This window comes from Gymnoscopelus microlampas (genome assembly GCF_963454915.1).
Source record: "Gymnoscopelus microlampas genome assembly, chromosome: 19".
Lineage (NCBI taxonomy): Eukaryota > Metazoa > Chordata > Actinopteri > Myctophiformes > Myctophidae > Gymnoscopelus > Gymnoscopelus microlampas.
The window spans coordinates 19,978,474-20,006,081 of record NC_139956.1 but is presented as its reverse complement, the minus strand read 5'-3'; the positions used below and the strand labels follow the sequence as shown (position 1 = coordinate 20,006,081).

Genomic DNA, 27,608 nt, shown 5'->3' with positions numbered 1-27,608 from the left:
AAACGTTTCACATTGATTGCCAGAATGGAGTTGTGGTGGTGTCCATGGCTTCTCACCAAAAAGCTATTTATTGTGTAACACCACAGGTTGATTATTGTATGAGTGATACCTCATGAACTGGCTGAAGGCCTTGTAGTTGGTGAGTTCCCTGTAGTCCTCCTCAGTGAAGGTATGGTCAACATCCTCCAGACCCCACTCCTTGGCCAGCTGGGCTGACGTCTTCTGCTCTATTGGTTGCTGAGAAGAAACAACAGATCAGGGGCTGTGCTCACGTTAAGTATTTTACTTTGCCACTAAGAGTTCTCTTCAATGGCACTAAAACATCCTAGATGCGAGTTCTGTATTAAAACAGCAGAAATCTTGAGTGTTGTTGACCTCGTTGCTATGGATGATGTTGTTTTTCATGAACACACTTACTACGCCCACAGTGATTGGTTTATAGGGGACTGGTCTGTGTCAAGCTATGTACTGTATAACTCCTTGGTCTGTGTCGGTGAAGTCATCAGAAAAATACAATAGCAGGAGGTACAAATCCTGTGCCATATTCAAGTTTGAATAATTACTAATTATTCCACACTTGATTCAAACGTGAAAACAAATACAGTATACTACACTTTTGAAGTATATGTTCCACTCTAAAAATGTATGCTAGGGAAATGCATAAATAGTAAAAAAAAATTACAATTATTACAAAACCCATGGATAACAATATATTGCTAGGTAAACTAAATATTCTTGTGTAAAATAGTTAATAAAAGGAATGACGTTATTAAAGGTAAGTTTGGAGTCGGAATAACTCCATACAAGCTAAGAACAAAGCATGAGAACAAATATGGTTCAACATAAAATATGTCTCTCCCACTTGTACCTATAGAACATTGAAGAATTAATTCATACAAACATCTACTACTACTATTTTATTTAAACTAGGTTACACTAGGCAACAACGGTTTATTCATAAATAGGCCAGTTAGGAGCTACTTTTAGCCTTAAGATGTTTCATGAATACGGCCACAGATTACTCAAACCACTGACCAGATAATTCCATTTATAGGCTAGATTATTCAAACATAAGTGCATGGATCCTCTACTTTGGATGTTTATCATTTTGATAAACCTGCTTGTTTAGCTTTGACACCAAAAGATGTACACTCTATTTTACTTTGACCCCGTTTGCATTGACTAGGATCATTAAGGTTTTGTTCATGTTAATTCTTTCCTTTCTTGTACCTTTGTCGTTTCCTCCTGGCTGCTGTCCCTGTCGCCATCATCTTTTTTCTTCTTCTTGGTTTTCTTCTCCTTCTTCTCTTTGTGCTTCTTCTTCTTCTTCTTCTCGCCAGATCCATAGTCGCTGGCTGCGCTGTCTGAGTTCTCGCCATAGTCTCTGTCTCTGTCTGAATCTCTCTCTACATCACTGTCCTGAAGAAGAGGAGCGAGGAGGTGGAGGAAGAAAAGGAGCAAGGAAAAGGAGGAGAGGGAGTGAGAGGATGAGACGTGAAAAAAAATAAGATAGAACAGTCGTCCTCAAACTCTTTAAATTCAAGGACCCCCATAACTCTGAGAGTATACAAATGGAACCAAATGGACCCGTAAGGATCCATTTGGTTCCATTTGTATACTCTCAGTTACAAACTTTTAAAGGTCCATTTAGAAACCCTTTGTGATTACAAATCCAACACAGACACAGTGGCAAAACTTACAATCTTCTTGCGTTTTTTCGCTTTGATGGGTTTCCCCTCCTTCTGTTTGTCTTTCTTCTTGGTCTCCTTCTTCTTTTTCGGTCGTCCTTTCTTTTTGGCCGGGATCTCCCTGTCCGGTGCCTCCCTCTCTACGTCTGGAGGAAACGGGGGAGTTGTCAGAAGCAGCGGAGACAACAGATAAAGGCAGTTTGTCACGGTGATCTTTCCAATAATCTGCTACCAAACATCCAGCTAATCCCCTGTTGAACACTTTCACAACAAAAGCCGCATAATAGCAGCAGAGGCGCCGGTGACCTCTGCCCTTGACTGAATTGCGACATATGCCAAATTAGTTCCAGTCAGTGTGTAGTAAGTGGATTTGACAGTTGGTATTGGTTCAATACAAAGCACAGGCATAATTGGCTTATGGAGGTATGCCTATATGAACAATGCTAATGCCAGATCAGGACATTTAGATATACTACTGCAGCGCCTGTTTGGGGCATGGCTGTTTGGAGTGTGGGACTGTTTCGGAACGTGTGCCCGTTTGGAGTGGCTCGTTTACTTGGCCCCTGGAAGTGCTGCTTGCAGCAATGGTTCTCAAGTGGGGCCCGGGGAACCCCGCAGTGGTCCTTGGGGTTGGTTCCAGGGAGTTCACAGCAAAATGAGGAACAGTTTAAACACTTAAGCCGTATTTTATTTTCCAACTATTCGGAAATAGCCGATCTGCACAAAATCTTTTCAAATTGGGAGTCCACGACTAAATACATGAATAAATGTATAAATACAATTTGGGGGTTCTTGACATGAAAATGTTTGAGGACCACTGGCTTGTAAGCAGCTGTCCCCAGAACCGGTCATCCAATCGACTTCCCACTCAATATGTATGTAATCATAAACATAAATAATATTTGTTATTTCTTTTAAAAGCTGAATTACTGTATTTTTTTATGAGTGAAGTACATCATATCAAGGCAGATATAAAAGTATTTCTAGTAGGTGTTAGGTAACAAACTGTTGTAAAGCCAGGCTGCTCTACTAAAGAGCATGCATGGTCACTCCTATTGCATAAAATGCTCCGAATTTGAATCCCTAAGCTGAATCTTGTGAAGGTTCACTAAGTATTATCTGCTCTTTTCGTTTTCAGAGCACAGTTTTTCCATGGTAGCCTAGCAGGATAATCAGGGAAATGTATTCTGAAGTCACAGCAACTCATAACTAAATCACTGGGAAGGCAGTGGAGAGAGAGAGAGAGAGAGAGAGAGAGAGAGAGAGAGAGAGAGAGAGAGAGAGAGAGACACACACACACACACACACACACACACACACACACACACACACACACACACACACACACACACACACACACACACACACACACACACACACACACACAGATAGAGACAGAAAGAGAGGGATAATTAGATTGAACATTTTGAGAGAGAGAGAGCAAGATAATTAGATTGAACATTGAGAGAGAGAGAGAGAGAGAGAGAGAGAGAGAGAGAGAGAGAGAGAGAGAGAGAGAGAGAGAGAGAGACACACAGACAGACAGACAGACAGACAGACAGACAGACAGACAGACAGACAGAGGGAATTAGATTGAACATTTTGAGAGAGAGAGAGAGAGAGAGAGAGAGAGAGAGAGAGAGAGAGAGAGAGAGAGAATGAAAAGCAGCTCCAGGGCAGGCTATAAACACAGTGAACCATAACCAGTATGAGGGCTGCAGTCTCCCTCGTCGCACCAGTCTGTTTGATAGACCACATTTGTTCCATTTTATTGTCTGCCTTTGCCTTTGTACTGGTATAACAGCAGTGCAGTGCGCGCCCCACCACCACCACCACCAGCCACCAGCTCCCCGTGCATCCAGGCAACGTGCAGCTGAGAAAAGTGCCGCCAGGGGCGGCAGCAACGCGCACTCCGGTCTCGGTGATTCAGAGGCCGTCAGGCAGCGTTCCAGTTCAGTGTGCTGAACTAGAACATTCCCACACCTGGGTGCTCGACACTCGGCTGCGCGCCGCTGGAGGTCGCGGGGGGTTAGAGGCCACGACGGGAAGCGCGCTAATTGATTTCTACGCGTGTCTTGTTGTCTCACAAAGGCTGGCCCCGAACAGTGTTGCCATGTCTGCTTATTATAAGCGACTTTGGGCTTATTTTTCTGTAAAGTTGCTTTGTAAATATTGGTAATTGCGCGGGTTTTTTTGGGCTTGTTTCTTAGGTGTAGCTGCTTATTTGGCATTGTTTCCAAATTGTTTGAATTATTATTTTAAGCAGTGGTTCTCATATGTCATGGACCCCACATTAATATGTAGGCCTATTTGTCCCTAACCCCCATCTGAAAAATGTTTTGTGCCACGGGATTTGTACCAGATTTCTATTACTCAAAAATCTTACAAATATTCCACATTTTATTTAAATATATATTTTTTTAGAAGTAGCAGATCTACAAGCTCACAACACGTCGCATTGCGACGAGTTGTGAGCTTTTTGTGAGCTTGTTGTGAGCTTGGCTATTTTCAAATAGCAGATGTACAGTAGGCCTATACAGGTTTAAAGTGCTCATGTCCCTTTTGGGCTTGTTTTCCTGGACCTGGCTGCTTATTTTGCACACAAAATATGGCAACAATGGCCCTGAATAGGCTCCCATTTATTCAGTGGTGATACTCTGAAGACACTATTATACGCCTTGATTTAAATGACAGCTGCATTATAGAAGGCAAACATTTAGGCAACTTTTGATATCCGAGGCTGCAATCTGGCCAGGCTCATTAAGCCATATTAGGCTACTTTCACTGCCATTTGCTTCTCACCCATGCATAACTTCCTCCCTCCCTCAGAAACTTCCAGAAGACCATGCTTATTATTGCCTATTGATTATTTAGGAATGATTTGTTCTTGCATTTGGTCTGCTGTAAAAAATAAAATAATAATAATAATAAAATACAAATTTAAATAAAAACATTAAAATAATTTAAAAAAAATGAAAACAAATTAAATTCTATGACACGTAGCCCTTAATGAGAGTGAAAGGCTGAGCATTTAATTATTTGTAATTAAAAAGCCTATAGGCTATTGCTGCCTCAGTGGGCTAAAGTGAAAGTGGCAAACAGGCACACACACACACCTTCTGTTATGATGTGAAGTGAGCGGCATGCACTGTCTGTCCTGTTTCTAACTGTCTCCGTCACAGACAGCGACAATGGGTTGTGGGGGAAGTTTGAGTCACACAGCAGAATGTCACACTATCATCTTTCAGCCTTTCATGCCTGACAGCAGCAGACGCATCATCATCATCTCTTCAGATCCGATCCGATAGAGAGAGATCAAATAATAGGCTGCTATGGCCGGGAGTCCATGTTTTTGCTTGCAGCCACAGTCCTTGTCGTGAGCTTTTACCCTTCACGGCGACCTTATTAGAATAATATTGTAATCGTTTTGTGCGTCGTATGCGGTCCAGGGACAGGTCGAAGGGATGAAAAGGAACATGCGTCAACTTTATAGGGAATGCAAATAAGGTGAAACGAAAGGCGCCTCCTCGGCAAGTTGGGTTTAAAGTTGTACTATTTCAACTCTTTAGCCTGGGATACGTTGTGAATCGAGAGGCTACGGGAGCGCAACACTTTGGATGATGTGCGGCACATCATCTACGATCCACGGGGCAGAATGCAATGCTGCGAGGTGTTTGATCAGCATAACGGGGTTTATAAAAAAAGAAAAGTGGAGTATGTATGTGTGTGTGTTTTCTATTTTGTACGCGCGCTCCCGTACGTGTCTTTCTCTACTGTACCTGGCAGCGCGGCTCGTGTTGCAGTTTCTCGAGGCGCCGCCGGCGAGTTGATGTCGCTTCTGTCGTTCTGATCGTCCAGGTCCTCGTCCTGATCCTCGTCCCCTTCTTCTTCATCAAAATCTCCTCCTTCCTCGGAATTAACCACCATGCCCTCGTCTTCCTCACAGGACCGGAGAGGAGAGGACATTATATTCCCGTCATCGGATCGGATCCCGTCCCGTCCGGCTATTCTTCCCCGAATTATGATGATATTTATTTAATATTCAAATCGGGCCACCAGAAAAAAAAAGTGTGGGGGGCGTTTTAGGAATATTTTACACTAAGGCAGAGCAACAAAGATGGCCGCCCTTATATTTATTTTTTAACAACCCCCCCAATAAGAAAAAATCCCCTTACATAAAAAATGGCTGACTATATTATTTCAGAACGCACCCCCTCCCTCCTTTCTCTCTCTATCTCTCTCGCTCTCTCTCTCTCCGTGATCAACTCGCCCCCTCCCTCCCTAAAAAACGTACACATTGTTACCAGAGAAAAGGGGTGTGTGGCTGCATGTAAGTTACATTGTTACTTGTTTGTTTCTATCCCCGGATCAGTGCACGGATTCGACAGACTTGCCTGGTTAACTGTCACTTGCAACAAGATCACACGCAACAACTCTCCCTTTCTGCATTGCAGACACCCGAGACAAATCTATCAAATATGGCCACCTTATAATTCTTCGGTTCGGAGCCCCCACCGTGGTGTAAAAAATATTTTGGAGCAGGAGGGGTGTGTGTGTGTGTGTGTGTGTGTGTGCGTGTGTGCACGTGCGTGTGTGTGTGTGTGTGTGTATGAGTGCTGGGGAGGGATTGTGAGAGGGGGGTTGGGAAAATCTGCCGCAGCCATGCCCAGACTTACATCAGATTGTATTGCTTAAAAATTAACCACTTGTGGTGAGGATGAAAGCAATGCAAAAAAATACCAAAAAACAAACAAACTACATTTCCCCACTAGACTGTTCCACCTTAAAGGATTTAATAATAAATAACCCAATTTACAAAGTAGACAGCAAATATAAAGACAATTCTGGAGTCCTACTGTATGACACAGACTCATAAGCAGCAAGTGTAGTGTAGCCTACAACTGTATGGCAGTAAGGCCATGGGAATCCCTAGACCTCAGCCAGACTTCAGTTGCTCCACTCAGGGCCCTTTTGTTTGGGCAAAAGGAATTTTGATTTGCTTTTCACATTCAAACCTCAGAGAAAAAAATGAGCTGTGCATAGAAATTGTGAAAACGATAGAAAATACACCAGGCAAAATATATTCACTGTCCTTCAGAGCCTGCCTGACTGCTGCATGAGCTACAATGTTTTTTTGAGCACATTAAAAGCAAGAAACAGTCATTCACTGTATAACTTAATGCTGAAGTTCAGTGTGGCAAATGCAGGGTGGCAAATGCAGGCATCGAATTATTGAATATCCTAAATGATTAACTGTAAAAAAAAAAAAAAAAAAAAAAAGGAAAAGAAGAAAATCTTTGAGGAAGTTACAAAGCAGCCAGGTAGATTGACAACAGTGCAAAAAAAGTAGAAGAAATAGCAAATGTCATTGGGGTTTGTTTTCTTAAATGTTCTACTTTTTTAATCAAGATTGATTAAAAAAATATTTATTTAAGAAAACAAACCCCAATGATCACTATTAAATATTAATCTCTCTGAACCTTTTAATCCAGTCTAAACATACAGCCTAGCGCATAACACAGTATTGCATAAGTACATAAATGTTTAACTAGACTTTTAAATACCTCACAAAATTGCACTTCGCTTCTTGTTCGCTTCTTTCACCTGTATGAGTAGTAAAAAAGAAAATAAAAAGCCGAACTACAGGCTGAATAGCAGAAGCATATAGGGTTAAAGTGGACAAACTGATTTTGATGCTATATTAACTAATCTTTCTGGGGTCCCCTGGGGGGGCCTTTGAGAACCACTGACCTATAAGGGGTCTTGTAATATGACTGATGGTTGGGGGGGGGGCGTCAGGGGTCAGAGGGGAGGTGGTAATTGTAATACAGCAAAATGCCCGGGGTGTAGAGGTCAGGGTCCATGCGTAACCGGCACAAGTCCTCATCGTCATCCACTAAGCCGTTTTGGCTCAGCGTCTTGCTCATGTCCAGGGGGACTCCGTTGTGTTTCCAGGTGTACTTTGAGGCGTTTGAGTTGTAGTGTAAGTAACGCTGCAGGATCTCCTTCAGTGTCTCCTCTGAACACACCTGGCCAAACCAGAGGATAGACATGAGTTATAGTGCTGTCATCACTGGATTACAACAGGGCAGGTCACGTGACAGATATGATGTATAGACAAGTCAGTGTCTTGTGTAGAACAGTGGTTCCCACACCTTTTAGCTCGAAACCCAAAAGAGAAATATGTCTCACCGGGACCCAAACTTAAAAGTGAACCCACTTTAGCCCTATTTAATTGTGAAAAAAAACAGATCAACGTGTTGTAGATCCGCTATTTTCATTTCTTACATTTATGTAGGCCTATTATAATTTTTGGAACATTTATTAAATTGTTTTGAAAAATGTTAAACTTCTTGAAAAAAAAAAGATTATTTTACTTTTTGTTATAGTTGAAATGTTTTAATTTAAAAAAAGGAAGGAAACCTTACAAAAAAATTACATTTTCTCGCAACCCAGAATGGGTCATAATAATAATGTGGCCCCAAATCAGGAATTGATCTGGACACAATAGATTTAGATTAATTTATATAGAGTAGACTGTAAAACATTTTTATTAAACCCTTTAAGTGTAAAAGTGGATCTGGGTCCAACTTTTATTGAGGATGTAGCAGATATTTAGCATTATGTTTTATTGTTATTAAAACATGAATACAATATTTTGTACGGGAGCAGTGTTTCAGTACAGGGTGTCATACTGTACTGTGCTACTCCGACAGGTGGCTGAACCAATCTATCTTGTCACCTAGTGACAAGACAGTGGAAAAGAAAGGAATTTATGCCTGATCCAATGGTACATGCCAAGTAGGAGCAAAAATTAGATGGCAATGTAAGAAAGAAGCTAAATAGATGCATATGTCTCTGTCTCAATCTGTACACTGTATCAATGTATTTGTATCTGGGAGTGGAGCCCCCCCCACTAAGCCCTGGCCATGTAGGACACTGCTGCTGCCAGATAGGGCAGTTGGCGGAGGGAAACTGCTCTCTGTCCCAAGCACTAGAGGAGCTATGCTGTGCATGTGCTTGTGTGTTATGCGCGTGTACACGTCTTGTGGCATTTGCACCCACATGTGTCTATGGGGTGTGTGACAATGACTGCACGTGTGTGTGTGTGTGTGTGTGTGTGTGTGTGTGCATATGTCACACTGTGGGTGCAACAGCAACAGAGGGTAAGCCAGGACTCCCTCATACGCCCCAGGCCCCGACACACTGTACTACTGTGCTGCTCCACCCCCGTGTCAGTTTGGCAGGGATTCATGTCGTGGATGAGAGGGGAATGCACCTCCCCTGTGTGCTGAGTGCCAGCTAACCCAGATTTTATGCAGTGTGACAAGCAGAGAGAAGACACCGGCACCTGTGCTCCATTCACTGCAATGCTGTGTAGAACAGTGGGAGCCTGGTGAGCAGATAATGGCTCAATACCGTTCAGACAGCAGGGGCTTGTAAAGGGGGAAGTCTTTCAGAAAGCAGTAAAGTCACAGTTAAGTGCGCTGTAGGTATGAATGCGTGCTGTCACTCCGCATTAGAGAATTTTCTTTTTTTTTGTGCTGCTATAGATCATGGGCGCCGCCTTACCCCTTATGCCTAAACCTTTTTGGCATTTTGAAAAACATTTTGAAATGGTTCAAATAGCCGATCTACAAGCTCACAACATGTCAATGTAGATCGGCTATATTCAATATTAAAAAATGGAAAAAAGGTTTAGGCATAAGGGGCAAGATACGTTTGTGGAAGCGCTAATTTGGTTTCAAAATGTTGTCTTCAGCATCACATGCATAGACTTCGCCTGCTGGCTACAACATTTAAGCCTATCTGAAAACCAGAGCAGTTGTAGTCAACATCCATAGGGCTGCTGCACTCTTAACAAACGTTGATGAATATTTATCCATACAAAGAGCAGGGTAAAAGGGGAAGAGCGACAGTTCCTAAGTATGACCTTTGGTATGCAGTGGTGTCACTGAGGCAATTTACATTGCCACAACAGTAATAAAAAGTGGCCACCAATCAGACTATTGTTTGACAAATATCTATTCTCCCGATCATATGATATTGTACATCTGCATTGGTAATCCAAAAACATAAATCCAACCAATATTGGATTTCTTTAGTCGATACCTAATTCTGATATCAAGATGAATTTAATTAATAATTTACTTTTTCCTGGATAAAAGGGGCTTAAATGCCATTTTACATATTATATCCTTTCTCTTAAGTTTTCACATTTTTAAGTTTGAAATATTTGAAATGACCAAACCGGTCTACCGATGATGTTATTGGTAGGCAGGTTTCTGCGTACCAATGAGTCAGGACCCTCCTCTGAGACACAGAGTGTGTAGACAGATATGGTGCCATCTTATAATGAGCATGAGTGAGGACCAGTTATATGAATATAGGCTGAAAATGCATGGTCCTTTAAAGAATATAAGTATTTTATCAATTATAGTCGGTATCACAGTATGAGCTGGAGTCTGGAGTATGAGCACTCACTCCATGCATTGCATACACTTGTACCACTAGTTTTAAGTGTATGTGTTCACCTCCAGCCTTTGCTCCTGTTTTGTCAAGGTGTTGACGATACGTATCCACCTGGTTTTAGCAGTGAGTAGCCCCACCACGTACTGTGGATCTTTCCACCAGGGATATCCGAAGTCATTGGCCCAGTCAGTGCGAGGGCAGGAAGGGGGCACATGAACAAAGCGCCCCCTAGGGGTGTAGTACTTTCTACAGCCAGTCACAGGGTCAATATGGGTTCGAATCTGAGAAATGAGTAACAATGAATGCACAATAGGAACAAACCTTTAATGTGTTCAGTACTGATTATTTTAGTTAATATTACTCACATCTTTGGTTTCAGGGTCAAACCAATGGCTGATATCTTTTCCTGCACACTCTGCAATAGGCATCAGAAGAACATCACCTAGAAAATATCAAACATGTTTCATTTACAAACAAGCTGCCAGTGACTGGCACTGTCTGGCAGTGAGCTTTCTTGCCAAGTGCAGCTGCTGGCTTTGAGCCGGTCAGAGCAGTGGAGCTCTCGCTGGACTCGGTACGAGGGTGTGTCACTCATACCTCGGACATGCTCATTTTGCAAATGTCCACACTATGGATATTCGCTTGCTGATGCTGGTGGGAATTCAGCGTAACAAGTCCTGCTGCCGTAGCCTACGCAGCGAATTTTCTAGAGCCCCGCAGCTCCAAAGAGTCCAGCCGTCCACAAATATGCCGCAATTCACCAGACCTCCACACCTCTAATGAGTCCTTCCTGCAGGCTGCAGGAAGGACTTGAGAATCCTCCATTCCCGGTGCTGATGTGGAGGTCTGGTACCTCATCATGACGATGACAAGGCCGTCACTGCTGGATAGGTTTATAAGCCTATCCAGCAGTCTGCAGTGATAGATCAGATTCCAAAGATGAGATCTACCGATCAGTGATCCTCTCTCAAGTCTCCAAGACTCAGAAGTCTCTGACTCCCTTCAAAAGCAAGTGTCCTGAATCCCATAACAGGGGTCTCCCTGTCTCTCCAGCTCTTTAGTGAACAGAAAATGCATGCATTTTCAGGTAAGGATACAAATCACGATAAACAAGTGAAATAGGAAGCAATGACACAAAGAAATGAACAGGCAAAATTAGAACTGCCTGGAACACTATAACATTTATGCTGATAAATGACTCTCTCCTGAGTCCTGAGCGGATGGAATATTATAGAGGTAGAGGGGGTGACCCCTGTTACTGAACAAACACTTCAAAAGCAATGATTGATTACTATCAGAATATAGAGCTTTAAATTTCACACGCACCAACGCACGTGCACAGACACACACACTTTGTTTTAACCAATCATTATCACGTTTAATAATACATACATTAAGTTCTGATCTGACACCCATGCGACGGGCTTTGGCCTGTTCCCATCAACCAATTGTTTTGTTCATTCTAGTCATTTGTAATTAAGTGTTTTCAATTTAATCAGTAGAAATACATATAGAAATAGTTAGTCTAAATATTAGGTTAGCTTACATGCAGGCTTGATTGGTACTCCCTGTAGGCCACTGTTTCCTAAACAGTGGGTTTTGTGGGTCACGGACACATTTTTATGGGTCGTGAATAAAACCCCTTTTTTTTTCTTTGTTTCCAACAATTGTTTTAATGATTTCAAAAGAAAAACATGAACACAAATCTGAAATAAAAACTAATTCAAACATTTTTCAAAGGAGCTACTATTAAAATACTAAATAATCAAAGGAATTCCTTAAATACATACAAAAATACTTAAGAAGTAGTGAAAATAGCAGATCTACAAGCACACAACACGCCGCGATGTGACGTTTGTGAGCTTGTAGATCTACTATTTTCACTATTTTAGGTCTCGGGGAGACATCCGATTTCTCTTTTGGGTCTACAGCTAAAAAGTTTGGGAACTTGCTCTAGGTTACTCACCTTTAAATGGCTTCATCAAAGGTGTCAGATCACACACTTCGCCCAAGAATGACACCCACAAGTCATCAAGGGTGTTGTGACAGGACACCTCGCTGGGGGTGAAGTACTTTGGCATCATGGTTTACAAAGGCCACGTCTGTCTGCGTTCAGTACAAAACAGAAACAATATCCGACACTAAGTATTAAAAACAAATAATAATCAGTGGTGGAAAAAGTATTCAAATGTTTTACTTAACTAAAAGTGTCAATACTGCAATGTAGAAATACTCTGTTAAGAAAATTCCAGAATTAAAAATGTACTTGAGTAAAAGTACAAAAGTATTGGTATCAAAATGTACTTAAAGTTCCAAAAGTAGAAAGTATATTCATAATGCAAAATGTCCCATTTCACAAGTTTTCGAATGTATAAATTGTTTAAAATTCTTTTGATAATAGCAGATCTACAAGCTGTCAATGCATCGCATCACAACGCATTGTGTGCTTGTAGATAGGCTAATTTCAAATGGCCGAAATGTATAAGGCTGAAATGGGTAATGTATGTTTTGTAATAATAATCAAAATCTACACAGCAACTAGTAACTAAAGTTTTTAAAAATAATTGTAGTGCAGTAAAAGTATTATATTTGCCTCTGAGATGTAGTGGAGTAGAAGTAAAAGTACTGAAAATTGAAAATACTCCAGTACAGTAAAGAAATACCTCAGAATTTGACTTAAATAGTCTACAGTACTTTAGTAAATGTACTTAGTTACTTTACACCACTGCAAAACAATATATCCGTAATTGAAAACAAACAACAACGAAGCCAAAGTATCACATTTTTTACTATACTCTCTCTGACAACAGTCCATACACTGAGCGTCTCTGTGGTTGCTGTGGCAACCACGCGTGTAGCCATGGTTCACATGACAGTCGTCTGCCTGCCTCACGACCGTCATGGATGCACTTCAACCTGGTGTGGGGACTTTCTCCATTTACAACCCGTACATCTAAATAAACGTTTAGATTTCAAATATGAAGTGCTTACCCCATGGCAACGGATGTTACAATTATGTACGGCCACTCAAAAGTACATGTATCTTCCGCATTGTTCAATAAAAAGCACTTTAAGCCAATCAATGGCCATTTTCTTAATGTTTTCGCCGTATGCTTTCAACTACGCGACCCTATCGGTTGGAAGGTGTATTGCACTCTAATACATCATAACCCTATGAGAAAATGGCCACCAATTATTATTGGATTAAAATGTTCTTTTTTAACAATACGGAAGACTACTGTGAACGCGTAGGGGTACTACTGTGAACGCGTAAACAATTGTACCATCCGTGGCCGTAGGGTTACATTTTAACGTTTAAACGGTTTAAGTAGATGTGCGGGTTGTAAATGTAGAAAATACCCACACACCAGGTTGAAGTGCATCCATGACTGTCATGATTATGACAGTCATGTTTCAGGGCTACCACGCGCGGCGTGATACAACAAAGTCGAAGAAAATAATAATCAAATAATATATTATAATAATACAATAATGTATCAAACTTTTGATCAAAGAAAGTCATTATGTATGTATCTAAAACATACATATATGTTCTGTATAACCCGGTATAACCAGAGAACACCATGATATTATTTTACCGAAACATTCCACAGCGAAGCGACACATCGGACTTCCGGTTGAGCTGGTCAGTGTTGCCATGTCCGCTTATTTTAAGCGACTTTGGTGCTTCTTTTTCTGTTAAATTACTTGTAAATATTGGTAGTTGCGAGTTGTGTTTTTTTTTTGGGCTTGTTTCCTTATGTTGTTGAAACCAGTGGTTCTCAAACATTTTCATGTCATGGACCCCCAAATTAACATGTATTTTCAACCCCATCTGAAAATGTTTTGTGCCAGGTAGCCCCGTACCAGATTTGTGTTGTTAGAATGTTTCAAACATCTTACAAACATTCCACATTTTATGACAAGATCTTAGACCTAGACCTGGTTACTTGTTTCTCTCGCAGGATCTGGCAACCCAGGAGCTGGTCCTTGAGTGAAATGTGTCCGCCTGCAGGTTGCAACTGAAAGAGAAGGAAGGCAGAGAAGAAATGGCTTCAACTACTGAAGAAAATGGTCCATCATTCCATGTATGTGTTTATATTTGCTCCAAAGATGTAGCTTAATACTTAATACTACTATTATTATTATTATTATTATTATTATTATTATTATTATTGTTATTGTTATTATTATTATAGCAAGGCTTGTTATGCCAACATTCTCTGGTGGCTAATTCGTTAGCATCATCTATGTCATGTCTGTTAAGGTAGGATAACTGTCCAACCATATGTCATATATTAGCAGTTTGCCAGTTACATAATGTTGTGATTCGGGTCATTTTATATGACTACTACTACTTATGGCCATAGTATGTAACTTTGCCCTGTGTTTACTGTTTACATAACAAAACAATACATATTTGTTTTGCCAATCATTTCCCTCTATACCAGCAGGTATGAGCTACTGGAATAGTGTGGTGGTGTTTACCTGCAGAAGCACAATGCCCTCTGACTTCTTCTGGTGTTGTCAATGTTTGTTTGCCCAGCGAGAGGGCTATGTGAGAGGGCTGTGTTTCTACAGGTAAACACCACCATACTACTCCAGTGGCTGATGACTGCTGGTATAGAGGGAAATGATGAGTTATTGAAAAAAAACAAAAAACGTTTTGTTGTGTAAATACAGGGAAAGGTTACATACTATGCCTTTAACTATCTCCTATTGAAAGCAAATCCACATTTCACAGCTCCTTGCAACATCACATCACTTGGTCTTTTTTTGCCAGCAGTAATGTTACTATTAGACATATTTCCAAAAGTAATTTGTAAGGTGTTAATATCCCTACTTTTAGAATTAAAGAACAGTATTATGTCTTTATTCTTTAGGAGCAGCCTGAAATGTCGTCATCGTTCCAGGCCAGACAGAAGCTGGAAGGACTGCTGAACAAAAACATGAGGATAAGAATGACAGACGGTCGGACACTAGTGGGTCTGTTCCTCTGCACTGACCGGGACTGCAATGTCATCCTGGGGTCAGCTCAGGAGTTCCTCAAATCCACAGGTAGGTTTGATACTTGGAAAACATTATAGGCTATGTGACAATTCTTTAAATTAACCCATTAAGACCTGAGGCGGATTCTACAAATGTCTTCTAAATCCTAAGTTTTCTGAAAAACGTTCTGTTACTATATCAGCGGTTCTCAAACCTTTTCATGTCTAGGACCCCCAAAATTATATATATTTGGCCGCCAACCCTCATCTTAAAATATTTTTGTTCCAGGGACCCACAGAAGCAAAGATTTGAGTTAAAAATGTTTGCTTTAAAAATATATATATATTCAAAGATTTGCTCAAATTTTCATGATTTAAAAAAAATAACAGATCTACGTGACGCGCTATGAGTATGTAGCCTGGTAAACCCTCCCTCCAGAAATCTCATTTCCATGGAAATACGACACGGATGCTTTCCCGGTTTTAATGGGTTAATGTCTTCTAGGACCGTTTGTGTCATGGAATATTGGAACAGAGACATGTTTATACCCTTTTTAATACTTTTTTTTGTCTCATGTATCAGATATGTTCTCTCAGGCGGAGCCCAGGGTCCTGGGGCTGGCCATGATTCCTGGTCACCACATCGTATCCATCGAGGTGGAGGCAGACAGCCTGGCTGACACACAGGGCTTTAGAGGCAGCCACTGACCCAAACCACCACCACGCTGAAGGACAAGCAATGCTGCCCAGCTGGCAGGAACAAGGACAGTTCTTGTTTATGATGACAACAGCTGAGCCCAAAGGAGAGAATGGACTTCTGGAACAGTGATTTAATTAGTCACCTATACTAAAAGACTGAAGAGCTCCTCCCGTTTCAGTGTTATGGGGTTGTGCATCTGCCAAGCTTGAAATAATCCTCTGCAGTGGCAACAGGACAATGCTGTGTGTGTTTACATACTGTATATGTAATAAATCAGTATCTGTAAAGACATGGATGAGTTGTGTAGATGAACTGTTTGCCGGTTGACTTCTTATATTTTAAAATACATCAGTATTGTCTTTTACATCAATAGCAAGGCAACGTGAAAGGTAAGACTTACAAAAACAAGTTTGTTTTAATATTTTAATTGCTGAGCATGTCACAGCAGACTCACTTTGACAACTAAAACCAGAACCCCCACCAAATTAACCCAATAAAATCTGACCTGCTGGAAGAGAGTTGACTGAAATACAAGTATTTGTCACATTCAGTTGGTCAAGATGAGAGACCAGGATTTAAAACATTTACAGTTATTCTATGGATTTGTTATATTTGTGATACTTAGTAGTTGTCTGCCATCTTGTAAATTATAACTTTGCAGTTGAACAAAAATGTCCTTCCATTTATGCTTGTACTGCAGCAGATGTGTGGCAGTGATACTGGGGGGCCTCATCTATGAAACTGTGCTTGGATTTGATCTTCAAACATTATATAAAAACGTATTTTTCATTGTACTTTTCCTGACCTCCATGGGATTTGGAAGACAAGCTTCATCTCCCTGCACTATAAATACACCACCGCCAATGGGCAAGGCTTTTTAAGAAATAGGCACCAATACTGTCGAATGCACGCAATACATCTATAAATGTACAGTACACTTGCACCCATTTCAGAAAATATTTGCATTTAACATAACCGCTGCCATTCGATGGTTGCTTTAAAGTAATTTGGAGTACCGTTGAGTGTGTACAGTACATCTTCCAATATGGGTGGACCCAGAGGCAATCAAGCCCTTGAAGGTCAACTTAATGTAAAATGTTCAGTAGGCTGGCAGAGTTTATTTCCAGTGCCTAAAGAGGAAGCTCTTAAAACCGAATACACTGGAACGTATGTCCAATTAAAAAAAAATCCTCGCAACAGAACAAACTATAGAATTTATAGATATTCAGTGAAGCTGCCCATTTAACCTCAGCATTATTGGTACCATGCTCCACCAATGTCACTACAGAAGACTTATAGGTCTATATATAATGCACGTTACAAATGTAATCCCTTCTATAAATGAGGCCCCTGATTAACCACTAATGTGAGACTTGGACTCCTCTTTGAGGAGACATCAGTAACTTAAGGAGTTGACAAATTTGGAGTGGTTCTTCAAACGGTAAAAAGTGCAAGTTTTCAAAGACATGCCTTGAGAAGAGTGAAAAAGGAATTTTTCTTTAGTTGATTAAGATACTTTTCTGTTGTCCAGAATCCCGAATATATTAAAATGTAAGTCATTGAAATCAACCGTTTTTCCAAGGGGTTTAGCTTAAATCATAGATAGGAGTGATACTGTACCTTTTTTAGGTGAGAACATAATACGGAAAGTAATACGCCTTGACGTAAATATCTCTTAAGTCCTTCCTACTCACTGTCAATTGGAGAAATTAGAACCTAAAACAGAATTCATGCTTCATTCCTGTTATCTTAAAACAGCCACAATTTGCAAGCATGAATACCTTCTTCCTAAAAGTAGAATCCAGGGAACCAAAACTATAATCAGTGGTGCCGTCAAGCAACATTATAGACATTAGGAGCCTTGCTTTAATTCTCAACACCGAAATAAGCTTTCTTTCATTGGAATCTTAAAATGTCAGAGCCTACCATTAGAACACTGTCCTCAGAGAGTCATCTTGATTACTGCAGCAATGACAAAAAATCCCTTTGTGATTCAATGTAAATGGAGAACCTCAAGAGATTCTCCCTTGATGTTATCATGGATCAGCAGCCTTGGTTCCCTTGTTTCTAGCTCCTAGCTCAGGTTCTTCATGCACTCACCAACAGAGCAAACTCTAAATGATCATGGGGGAGTGATTGCCATTCCAGGCTTCCCACTTAACCACTATATACTTATTTGACCGGAGTATTTGTACTAGGGCCCCTCCTGTTTTCACACTGCACAAAATGTCTTTGCCGAAAATAGCAGATCTACAAGCTCATCACATTGCAAGCTTGTAGATCTGCAATTTTTGCTGAGTGTTCGCCCAAGAATAGGGACGCATGGGTTCATGTGGTTAGAAGAATACAGCGAGCACAAAGCGACTGACAAGACACTGACATTCCACTTCCAACCAAACGAAAGAGCTACTGCATAAAAAAGGAGTCCCTTAATGGCAGTTCAAAGAATGGCACACAGAAAAGAAAAAGTAGACAAGACAACCTAAAAGAAATGAGCACTGGGGGACACAAATGATCGCTTTCAACCATGTTGTTGTTTTGAAGGACTTATACGAAACTGTCGTCGACCACGGGGACAACTTCATCCAACAGAAACCAATGTGGGTTCCATTGCTTTTGTGGTGGGGGAGCCTGGATTTTATCCTCTGTACAGCTCAATCCATCACTGAGCAGACGGACTCTGCATTAAAAGTCAAACACCCATGAAAAAGCTCTTAACGACTCCAGAGTTCTTCCATAGATTTTACATTGGTCTCCCATCCTCTTAATATTATGTCCCGTTTCCAACAAAGTCATTTATGGACGTCCGCCTGCCTAATTGTATTGGAATTTGAAGTGGAAGTTGCCACCGGACTCAAAAGGGTTGAAGTGGAAGGGCCAGGCCTGCCCACCTTGGCCGCCGTTCTGCTGGCTCTCTGGGTCCAATGGGTCCTCGCCAGCATCAAACTTTTCCCGCTTCTCTGCAATGGCAAATGAAAGAGTGGGAGAGGAGCGAGGAATAGATGAATAAATGACACTGGCTAAAGGTGGAGCCGTGGCTTTCCTTGACAGGTATTGGGTGACATAAAGCAATCCTACAGGAGTATAACCAGACAACACACATCATCACACAGAAAAATACTGTGGTGAGCGTTTAGAATTATACAGATACTCTATGCTATGTTCTGCAGTGTTATTTTGAACTACAGTCAAGGAACGGCTTCCTGATAACAATGTATTAATCACCTTAATGTCATTGTAAACCTTTTGCATGCTTTGGACACCATAAAGGCAAATTCATCTTCCATATTTGTGGCTTAAAGAGGAGCAACCTAAACTAGAAGTCAAATATGTAATCAAGCACAGGTATCGGGTCAGACCTGGGTCAGTGAGGACCTCTTTGGCTGAGGCGATATCAATGAACTTCTTCTCCGCCTCCTTCTTGTCTGATTCGGACTGGAAGTTGTCTGGGTGCCACTGCTGTGCCAACTTCCTGTATGCTTTAATGATCTCCTGCTTGTTGGCACTCCTGAAGAAGATAACAAAAATTCTAAAATGGTGGCTCAATTCGCTCAAGCTCCTTCTCCTTTAGAGAGTTTAGGATTTGAGGAGAAATGGGAAGGAATAGAGATGGAGTGCAAATACACAGTAGTATATAAATTAAATCAATTACATTTTTGAATTTTGACACATGCCAAGTAGACGTGAAAACTGAATAGTAACCTGTTGACCCCAAGGATTTTGTAGTAGTCTCTCTTTTTTGAAATTTTGAGCATTTTCTGTGCTCTCTCCAGACCTTCTCTGATCTCATTGTTGTCTCCGTCAAACTCCCTGGCCTCCTGGTAGTCCTCCACCGCTGGCAGGGGATGAGGGATGGCGAGATAGAAAGAGAGAGACAGAGAAAAGGAGAACTTATATTAGTAACTTTGTTCAAATCTTTGTTCTAACAATTTAATCTGTGAGATATGTTTCTTGTGTGGTTTAAGCCGACCTATGAGTGATCCAGGGCCACAAATGAACAGGTAATTACAAATTGTATGAACCAATCTTACATATATTGTCATGTTTAAAAAATATACATCCATAACACAATTTAACAATGTACTTCCGTGTTATAAATGGCATGTCTTTAATTACTGAAATAAGAGCAAAAGGGAGAGAAAGTGCAAACTCATGCCATCTGCTGGTTGTGTTCAAAACATTTTTAATTACCCTTCATTTCCCCATAGGGGCACTTTTTCATTTTGCATGAAACCTTGAACTTATTATGTTAAAACATTTAAGCATGTAAAGTATGAATAACATAATAGAAGAATATTTAGCAGCATATGACTGTTTATATACAATTCATCTACATCCAGCACTGTTTTACACCAGACCACCACCACTCAAAACAAAATAGAATAGTGCTTTGCTTTTTTGATCAGATCCAAAATATAACAAGTCAGCCAATGAAATGCCTAAATTGCGATAGTGACGTCACCTAAGCGACAGTCTTTGGAGTCCATTTTGGAGGAGAGAACAAAAAAAAAACACTGGTATAAGTTGTTTTTGTCTTTTACTGTCAACTTTTAAATTTGAAACACAGATATTGTCCAATATTACTGAAGGTGGGGGTGACATAATAGTGTTGTACAACCTGTAAATTGTATTAGATCCAATTCATTGTTAAAGGGGAATGAAACCCTAGGGCAAATTTTCCTGTTAAAAACTACAGAAGGGTATAAACAGGCAGGCTGACCTTGTAGTGCACTATAAGCTAATAAAAATAATGGGTGCGTTAGATTTTGGTGTGCCAACGTGCAAGCGTTGACAATAAAACTACTGTTATATCTTGATACAGAATTTCTCATATCGCTCTTTAAATACATCCAACATATTTGCAAACTTCTATTTACATTTATATTGCCTGACCCTACATGCCCTGTCAGATAACAGCCTAGTTCAGTGACATTCAGCCGTGTGTAAGGGCCACTACTACCTTTTTCATACTCCTGGTTAAGGATGAATGCCTCGGCTCGGTCTCGGAGGATGTTGGCATTGCGAGGGTCTCTCTGGTGGGCCTCTGAACAGATATCTATGGCGTCTTCAGCCATTTTAAGCTGGACAAGGCAAAACAAATGAAATAAAACGTTTTAACTTTCTGTACATTACCTCAGTGTCCCTATTCTGGGCATGTCATAATATGCAAAAGAGAAACATCTGCCAAAAATGGATTAACATTTGGCGAAAAAATAATCAATTGTTACATACTATTATTAATATTTTAAATAACAAGCTTGTGAAGTGACACATTCTGAGCTTGTAGATATTTTCAGTATTTGTCGTACAACGAAGTATACAGGGTTTAAGTGGTTGAAATAATCTGCTCCAATGTCCATCAGCTCATCTCACCTTGACCAGACAGAGGCAGATCCTCTCCTTGGCCAGGTTGGTGTAGTAAGGAACGTTAGGCTCCGTCTTCATCACTGACTCATACTTGTCAATGGCTTCTTCATACCTAGAGTAAAGTAAAAAATATAGCACATTTTAGGCTGGTTAATAACCAATAGTACTATATGCATTTAAAATGTAAACTGGATTATACATTTTGTCAGTGTTATGAATTACTGACAAGATGATAAGTGAAAACTAAGAAGACAACACAAGAAGTATATAGGGCTTATATTAAGTGGTTGCAAGAGTTATCAATGGAGGTACTGACCTTTCTTCCTGGATGAGCTCCTCTGCCGAGTCCAGCTGCTTGCTGAGTTTCTTCACCTGTTTGTAGTGGCCGAAACACTCCTTATCATCCTGATCCAGCTTCAGACACTCCCGAATGTGACTGCACATCGACAGATGAACGGACGGACAAAGGAAGGACCAAGGAAGGAGACAAAACAACATTTAGACTCAAGTTTTAAACATCCACGTTCAACGCATCACCAAAGTCACAAAAACAAGACAAAAATACTGATCGCAAACTTCGTCAAACTTTTTCATGCGATTTCCCCACTAAGCCAGGGAAGAGTCAATATCCAGATAACCGAGCTCACTTGAGCGAGTCGTGGTGTTCTCCGAGGCTGTAGTGTAACGTGCTCAGCTTCAGGAAGGCAGCACGGTTGTCATTGCGTAGCCGCGTCGTTGGTGTAAGGTCCAGGATAGCCTTCTGGGGGTCACCCAGGCGGATGTAGCATTCGGCACGGAGCTCACGTGACTCAGGATCCCACGGGGAGATCTGGAGAGACACAGAGAACCTTTATGGAACATGGATATACTGACACATGGTAACCATGACCACATAATCAGGGATCAGCAGAAACATAGTCCTCAGTCGACTCAGTCACCCTATAGTTATCTCCCTCCCCCCGTTTCTTCCAGTTAAGAGGGAGTTTTTCGTTGCCACTGTCGCAAAAATTGCTTGTTCAGGGTGGGATTGTCGGGTCTCTTCTCTACATGTAAAGTGTCTTGAGACAACTTGTTGTGATTTGACACTTTAATAAAATTGAATTGAATTGAATAACAAAGCTCACCACCCGAGGGCTAGCGCAACCAAAACCACCACAACTACTAGGCCCTGCCACTCAACCCCAACTTCCACTTTATTGTCACTTCATAGGTTTACAGGTGAAATGATTTGTCATGCATGCTCCTATCATTTACAGGGTTGAAAAAGGCTATAAGAAGAGATACAGAAAGAAAACAAGGGAAACAGGTCAGATATGTCAAATAAGTCCTAATAGGAGTAGAGTTAGAATATATACAACCCCACTTCGGAGCTGATTGATTGAATACTTTATTTAGAAAGACGGTGGTAAAAGTACATGGAAGTACAATCCACAATACAAGGTCCTTTAAACTGCATCGCTCATAAAAGCACTTGGCGTATTTAAAATGAGATCCCTGTGCACTCAAATCATGATGACATTTAAGAAGACATACAAATATACACTACTATGCAGAACGTCATACAATCAGCTTACAGGTTACTGGTATGAAAAACAAGAAATATGTACAATAGACAGTTTTAGGAAGAGGGGAGGGGGGGGGGGTAGGTTAAGACAGGGGCCAATTTGGAATTGCAGCCTCCTGAAGGTGATTCTTTAGGGCAGTTTTGAAAGTGAGTAGGGTTTTACACTCCTTTACTCCTTTGGGTAGGGAATTCCACTTTTTTGTTGAATAGCATTAGAAAGAGTTCATTCCCTTGTTTGTGCCAAATCTGGGTTGAACATGATCAGTGGAGCTGCCTCTGGTGTTATGATTGGGGACTTCATTTACGTTTTGGAAGTATTTTGACAAATACAGGGGGATCCCAATGTTGTGTCAAATCTTGTAGACCAGGCCCATATCAAGTTGCCGTACTCTGTCCTCAACCCTGAGCCATCCAACCCTAGCAAATTGAGCAGGGGTTAGATGGGTTGTATGATTGAGGCCAAGAAGTAGCCTTACCAGTTTGTTTTGGGATGTCTGGAGCCTTGTTTTTAAGGCCTTAGTGGTGTTGCGAGAATCTTCAGGGTATTCTTACTGACTACCCAGAGCCTTTGTCAACAGACAAACATTCACATTTACTGCCCTGTCTGTCAGCAGGCCCCAGGGTAGAGCAACAGGGTACTGTACCTCTATGACTCTTTCCAGCACATTGATGGTAGTGCTGTAGTCCCCCTGGTGGTGGGCTGCATGGGCCTCTTCCTGAAGCTCCTCCAGCTCGTTGGTTCTCATCAGCTGGTCCTCAGCCTCCTCCTGTGCCGGGTTCCGGTCCAGCTGACATGGACACAAGAATCCACAGGTTAGATATTATAGTTTCCCCATTGACAGTCTATAGCATGACAATACAAGTATCCTTGTATTTGTTTATAGGGAGTTTGCATGAGTTTACCAGGGTGGACTTTTTCAACTCAACTAAACTAATTTATTGACTGTTGGGGCGGGGCAGATTTAGCTGTTCTAACACCTTTCCACACATTTATTGCTTATATGAGAATACCAAATTATAACATAATAGTTCAGCCTTTTCATCTAATTTCACCTAATCATTTAAAATGATATGTTGCCCTAACTTTAATAGATATTTGACAATAGCGAAAACAGCCGATCTACAAGTTATTCAATTATTATTATTATTATATTTTTCTTCAATGTACTGTATAATACACAATGCAGTTTAACAGTCTTGTTGTTCCACTTAGATTGTTTTCAATATAATTATGGCTAAAAAGATAATCGATAGTTGCGTCTCTAAACAGCATGCTCAGTAGCCATCTTCAGCAGTATACTACAGGTTGTGATGACAAGAGGATCTTGATCTAGACACACACAATAGAAAGTAAACTGGGACGGTGATCATCACATGCCATAGTACTGAGCGGTATGACTTACCACTGCCTCGAAGTCCTCCCTGGCCTCTCGGGTGTTTCCCTGCTTCAAAAGGATATTTCCCCTCTGCATCCTGGCCTGAATGCACAGCAACGTGAAGACAAATGACAAAGGGAGGGAGGTGAGTGAAATGGAGATGAGTAGAAAGAGAAAGAGAGAAAAGGTTAACAATAATAACATTACATATATGCACGACAACTAGTCTGGATACAGGAAGAGTGAGCACCTAAACATTGTGGGCACCTCAGTGTTTCTGAATGCTGAATGTTTGCTGAATTTAGACATTAGAATATGTTTTTTCATCTCGTGGAATAACACATTGTACGTGAAAAAGTTTGCAACATGTACCTGTCTCAAATGAAAAGAGTGTAAAGCCAGATTTAGTCCATACTCTAAATCTACTCTAAATCCATACTAGTATAGCAGTCACGTTTTGACACGTTGTGAGTGTATAGAGATATCCTTAGTACACCATCATATTTCAACTGTAAAGTCTAAAAACAACCAAATGGTACCTTATGGGTCCATTTGGTTTCTGAGGCACCCAGTCGTGTGAAAAAGAAAATACTAGTGCCTTGACTTCTCAGGTGCCCACTCTTCTGGTTACCACTAATCCTCTCCGGTGGAGAGTTGATATGAACTTACAGCCAAGAAGTCAGGCTTGAGTTGGATAGCTCTGGTCAGGTCTGGAAGCGCAGATTTGGATTTTCCCATGGCCAGGAACACAGCAGCCCTCTTGTAGTAGGTCAGGTAGTTTTCAGAGTCCCCCTCTGGAAAAAGGGTGAAATGGACTGTAAACTGACACAATTCTGTCTTTGGGCCGGCCATTCCAAGTCAACATAGAACCCATAATGCCCAACCCAAACTGCTTATTTTCTTGGACATATTTCAGAACCCGCAAGGTGACATTCTTTGTCTGACTCTGAACTGAGCTATTTATATCAGTCTGCAACTCTCAGATGGGTGGGGGTAATCAGAAAGACACAGGTGAGAGGATATAAAATGGTCAAATAAATTACCATAATGGACATACATTAACCACCCTGGCATCCTTATTTTGGGGCACGTCATTATAAGAAAACATTTTTTTTTAAATATAAATACTCATACAGTATTTTAAATGTTCAAAATACTGTAACATTTTCTATCGATTACACACCCCATGAAGCCTTGAATTCATGGAGATTTTTTTTCCTTTTGTGGCATTCCTAAGCCAATAATTTGATGACCGGCGGAGTCTCCCGTAAGAGACTCAATGTAGACTCTTTGAGACTCCGCGGGTCACCAAATCATTGGCTTAGGAATGCGACAAAAACAAAACGTTTTTTTTTGTTCAAGGCTTCATGGGGTGTGTAATTGATAGAAAATAAGTCATTTTTTGGGTGAACTACTCCTTTAAGTGGTTAAAAATCTAAAAGAGGTCAAAATGTGGGTGTAACCTTACCCACAGCAGAGTGGTAGTGGGACAAGGCTTCTGCAAGTTGACCAGCTGCCAGAAGCTTGCGGCCCATCTCCAAATGCTGCTCAATCTCAACATGAGTGGCTCCCAAGACACCTGTAACATAAAACCTCACTAGGAATACACTGTGCTGACAAAGAGTATGCTAATAATATTACGTAAAGGGTATGCTAGAATTATGACAGTAACATGCCTCGTCACAGGTTAGCCCAGTGGTTCTCAAACTTTTTCAGGTCAAGTACCCCTAAATGAATAAGGATTTGGCCGTGGACCCCCATCTGAAAAGATTTTCAGATGTGGTGTTAAAAATGTAAAAAAATATTCAAACATTTTCAAAGAATATCATATATTTAAATAGCTGATGTATGTAGGGCCATGGACCCCACTTTGGGAACCCCTGCATTAGACCACAGACCACCATAACTCTGAGAGTGTACAAATGGTAAGGGTCCATTTGGTTCCATTTGTACACTCTCAGAGTTACAGCAACATCCATTTGGTTACTAACTATCCAACATTTATCTGGGTACCCCCTGGAACTCGCTCAAGGACCCCTGGGGGTCCCCGGACCCCACTTTGAGAACCATGGGGTTAGCCTAGTCTGTGCACAATGGTGGAGAAAGGCAACATCACGTAGTTTAGCCTGTACGTTGGCATTGCGGTTTTAATCATCATAAACATTTTCAAGAATAATGTAAATTATATGTGTGGTCAGGTTTTTAAGTGCCAAGAACGACTTGCTGATTTCAGCTAATCTCACAGTGTTCTGGGACTACTGTGACAACAACAAAAAAAACATTTGGTGCCATTCTGACAATGCTTACTGATGTTGCAAATGTAAACAAACATTTTCAGCTTCAACAGACAATATTTTGCTAGCAGTGACATACCGTCCACCAATGTGTTCATCTGGTATAAACAAAGCTAGCTGTGTAATGTAGCAGGCTAGGATCAAGACTATCATAGATGACTTTATTTGCTTTCGTTTTGATGATGCAAATGTCAAAATCGATAAAATACATCTATGATAGTCTTGATCCATGGCCACACAATGGATGCTGCTTGGCTCCCACTGATTAGCTAGAGAATATGGAATATTTTGATACACCCCAGCCTCCCTGATGATATCACAAATACTTGGGGGAAATCGGGACAAAGTAGTGTCTGGATGATCATCTAGACATTATTATCATTAAGCTTTCATTTTAAGTTCAGGGAGGGATAGGCTGTATTAATGGAGATAACCACCCTTTGAAAAACAGAAGCCTTACTTTTATGTGTAAAAGCCTTTTGATTGTGTAACAATATTAGGGTGTGTTATTATAACCTATAATCCTATATGGTTCACATAAGGCTGTCTAATGGTTCATCTAAGGCTGTCTTATTATGGTTAATCAGCTACGGCTGTCTTATGGTACAGCAAAGGCTGTCTTACCATCCAACTGGAGGTCTAGGATGACACACACCAGAGACAGAGATGACAGGACACCGTTGAGCCCTTTCCGCCGCCGCGCTTCCATATTTACAAGACTTCAGCACCTGTTGTTACCTATTGTAGGTGAACAAAATCACGTTTCTGCTATTATCTTTACGCATATAACTATAATTTGACTCATTGAAGCCGGTATTCTTCATGAGCTCATCTTGTATCATGTACTTCCCGACGCTCCAGGATACAGGAGCGACAGTGTATTTATGGTCCCGGTCTCAAAGAATTCCGTGTGAAAATGTGAAACCTCGACGAATGGTTCCGACAGAACGTCGGAAAAATAGTAGAAATACACTGAAATATTATATTATTAATACACTGAAATAATAATAGAAATATACTAGAAAAACGCAAAAATGTTCCCGCAAACGGCTGTCGTTGACATTACAGTAATGTTAGATTTAGTTTACGTGACATGACATTGAATAAGTTCAGCAGCTGGGACGCTTTTGTAAACTAAACTTCTCTGTCATGTCGCTGC

General features: G+C 40.8%; 4 protein-coding genes across 9 annotated transcripts in view; 1 reads left to right on the top strand and 3 right to left on the bottom strand.

Moving 5' to 3' along the window:
• chd3 (chromodomain helicase DNA binding protein 3) overlaps window positions 1-6,111 on the bottom strand; it is a 57,795-nt gene extending 51,684 nt beyond the window's left edge. For all 6 annotated transcript variants that reach the window (XM_084043705.1, XM_084043706.1, XM_084043702.1 and 3 more), the window contains exons 1-4: window positions 5,468-6,111; window positions 1,701-1,834; window positions 1,231-1,419; window positions 110-237 (exon numbers count right to left, since the gene is read on the bottom strand). In XM_084043705.1, coding sequence (XP_083899831.1) covers window positions 110-237; window positions 1,231-1,419; window positions 1,701-1,834; window positions 5,468-5,654 — 638 coding nt within the window. In that variant the 5' untranslated portion in view covers window positions 5,655-6,111. The remainder of the gene's footprint in view (window positions 1-109; window positions 238-1,230; window positions 1,420-1,700; window positions 1,835-5,467) is intronic.
• Window positions 6,112-7,483: 1,372 nt separating this feature from the next.
• cyb5d1 (cytochrome b5 domain containing 1) lies at window positions 7,484-12,244 on the bottom strand (the record flags this gene model as incomplete). Its single annotated transcript, XM_084042282.1, has 4 exons — window positions 7,484-7,717; window positions 10,223-10,441; window positions 10,526-10,602; window positions 12,127-12,244. The coding sequence occupies 4 exons, from the start codon at window positions 12,242-12,244 to the stop codon at window positions 7,484-7,486; spliced, it is 648 nt and encodes a 215-aa protein (XP_083898408.1).
• A 1,916-nt stretch (window positions 12,245-14,160) lies between these two features.
• On the top strand, window positions 14,161-16,137 carry naa38 (N-alpha-acetyltransferase 38, NatC auxiliary subunit). Its single transcript, XM_084043755.1, has 3 exons — window positions 14,161-14,248; window positions 15,044-15,218; window positions 15,732-16,137. The coding sequence occupies exons 1-3, from the start codon at window positions 14,210-14,212 to the stop codon at window positions 15,854-15,856; spliced, it is 339 nt and encodes a 112-aa protein (XP_083899881.1). The 5' UTR covers window positions 14,161-14,209; the 3' UTR covers window positions 15,857-16,137.
• Window positions 16,138-17,324: 1,187 nt separating this feature from the next.
• dnajc3b (DnaJ (Hsp40) homolog, subfamily C, member 3b) lies at window positions 17,325-27,608 on the bottom strand. Its single transcript, XM_084043754.1, has 12 exons — window positions 27,074-27,608; window positions 25,624-25,734; window positions 24,825-24,949; window positions 24,183-24,257; window positions 23,424-23,567; window positions 21,863-22,044; window positions 21,532-21,651; window positions 21,222-21,327; window positions 20,809-20,929; window positions 19,551-19,683; window positions 19,208-19,356; window positions 17,325-18,808 (listed from the first exon to the last, which is right to left on the bottom strand). Exons 1-12 carry the CDS (start codon window positions 27,156-27,158, stop codon window positions 18,663-18,665), a joined length of 1,497 nt encoding a protein of 498 aa, XP_083899880.1. The 5' UTR covers window positions 27,159-27,608; the 3' UTR covers window positions 17,325-18,662.

Bases quoted from the DNA above. Each gene is read 5' to 3' on its own strand.
- dnajc3b (XM_084043754.1), bottom strand. From the start codon at position 27,158: ATGGAAGCGCGGCGGCGGAAAGGGCTCAACGGTGTCCTGTCATCTCTG. The intron at 22,045-23,423 runs GTACAGTACCCT...GTGTCTCTCCAG, and splicing joins TGCTGGAAAGAGTCATAGAG to ATCTCCCCGTGGGATCCTGA. The intron at 20,930-21,221 runs GTGAGATGAGCT...TGCCTTGTCCAG, and splicing joins TCTGCCTCTGTCTGGTCAAG to CTTAAAATGGCTGAAGACGC.
- naa38 (XM_084043755.1), top strand. From the start codon at position 14,210: ATGGCTTCAACTACTGAAGAAAATGGTCCATCATTCCAT. The intron at 14,249-15,043 runs GTATGTGTTTAT...TTTATTCTTTAG, and splicing joins AAAATGGTCCATCATTCCAT to GAGCAGCCTGAAATGTCGTC. The intron at 15,219-15,731 runs GTAGGTTTGATA...CTCATGTATCAG, and splicing joins GGAGTTCCTCAAATCCACAG to ATATGTTCTCTCAGGCGGAG.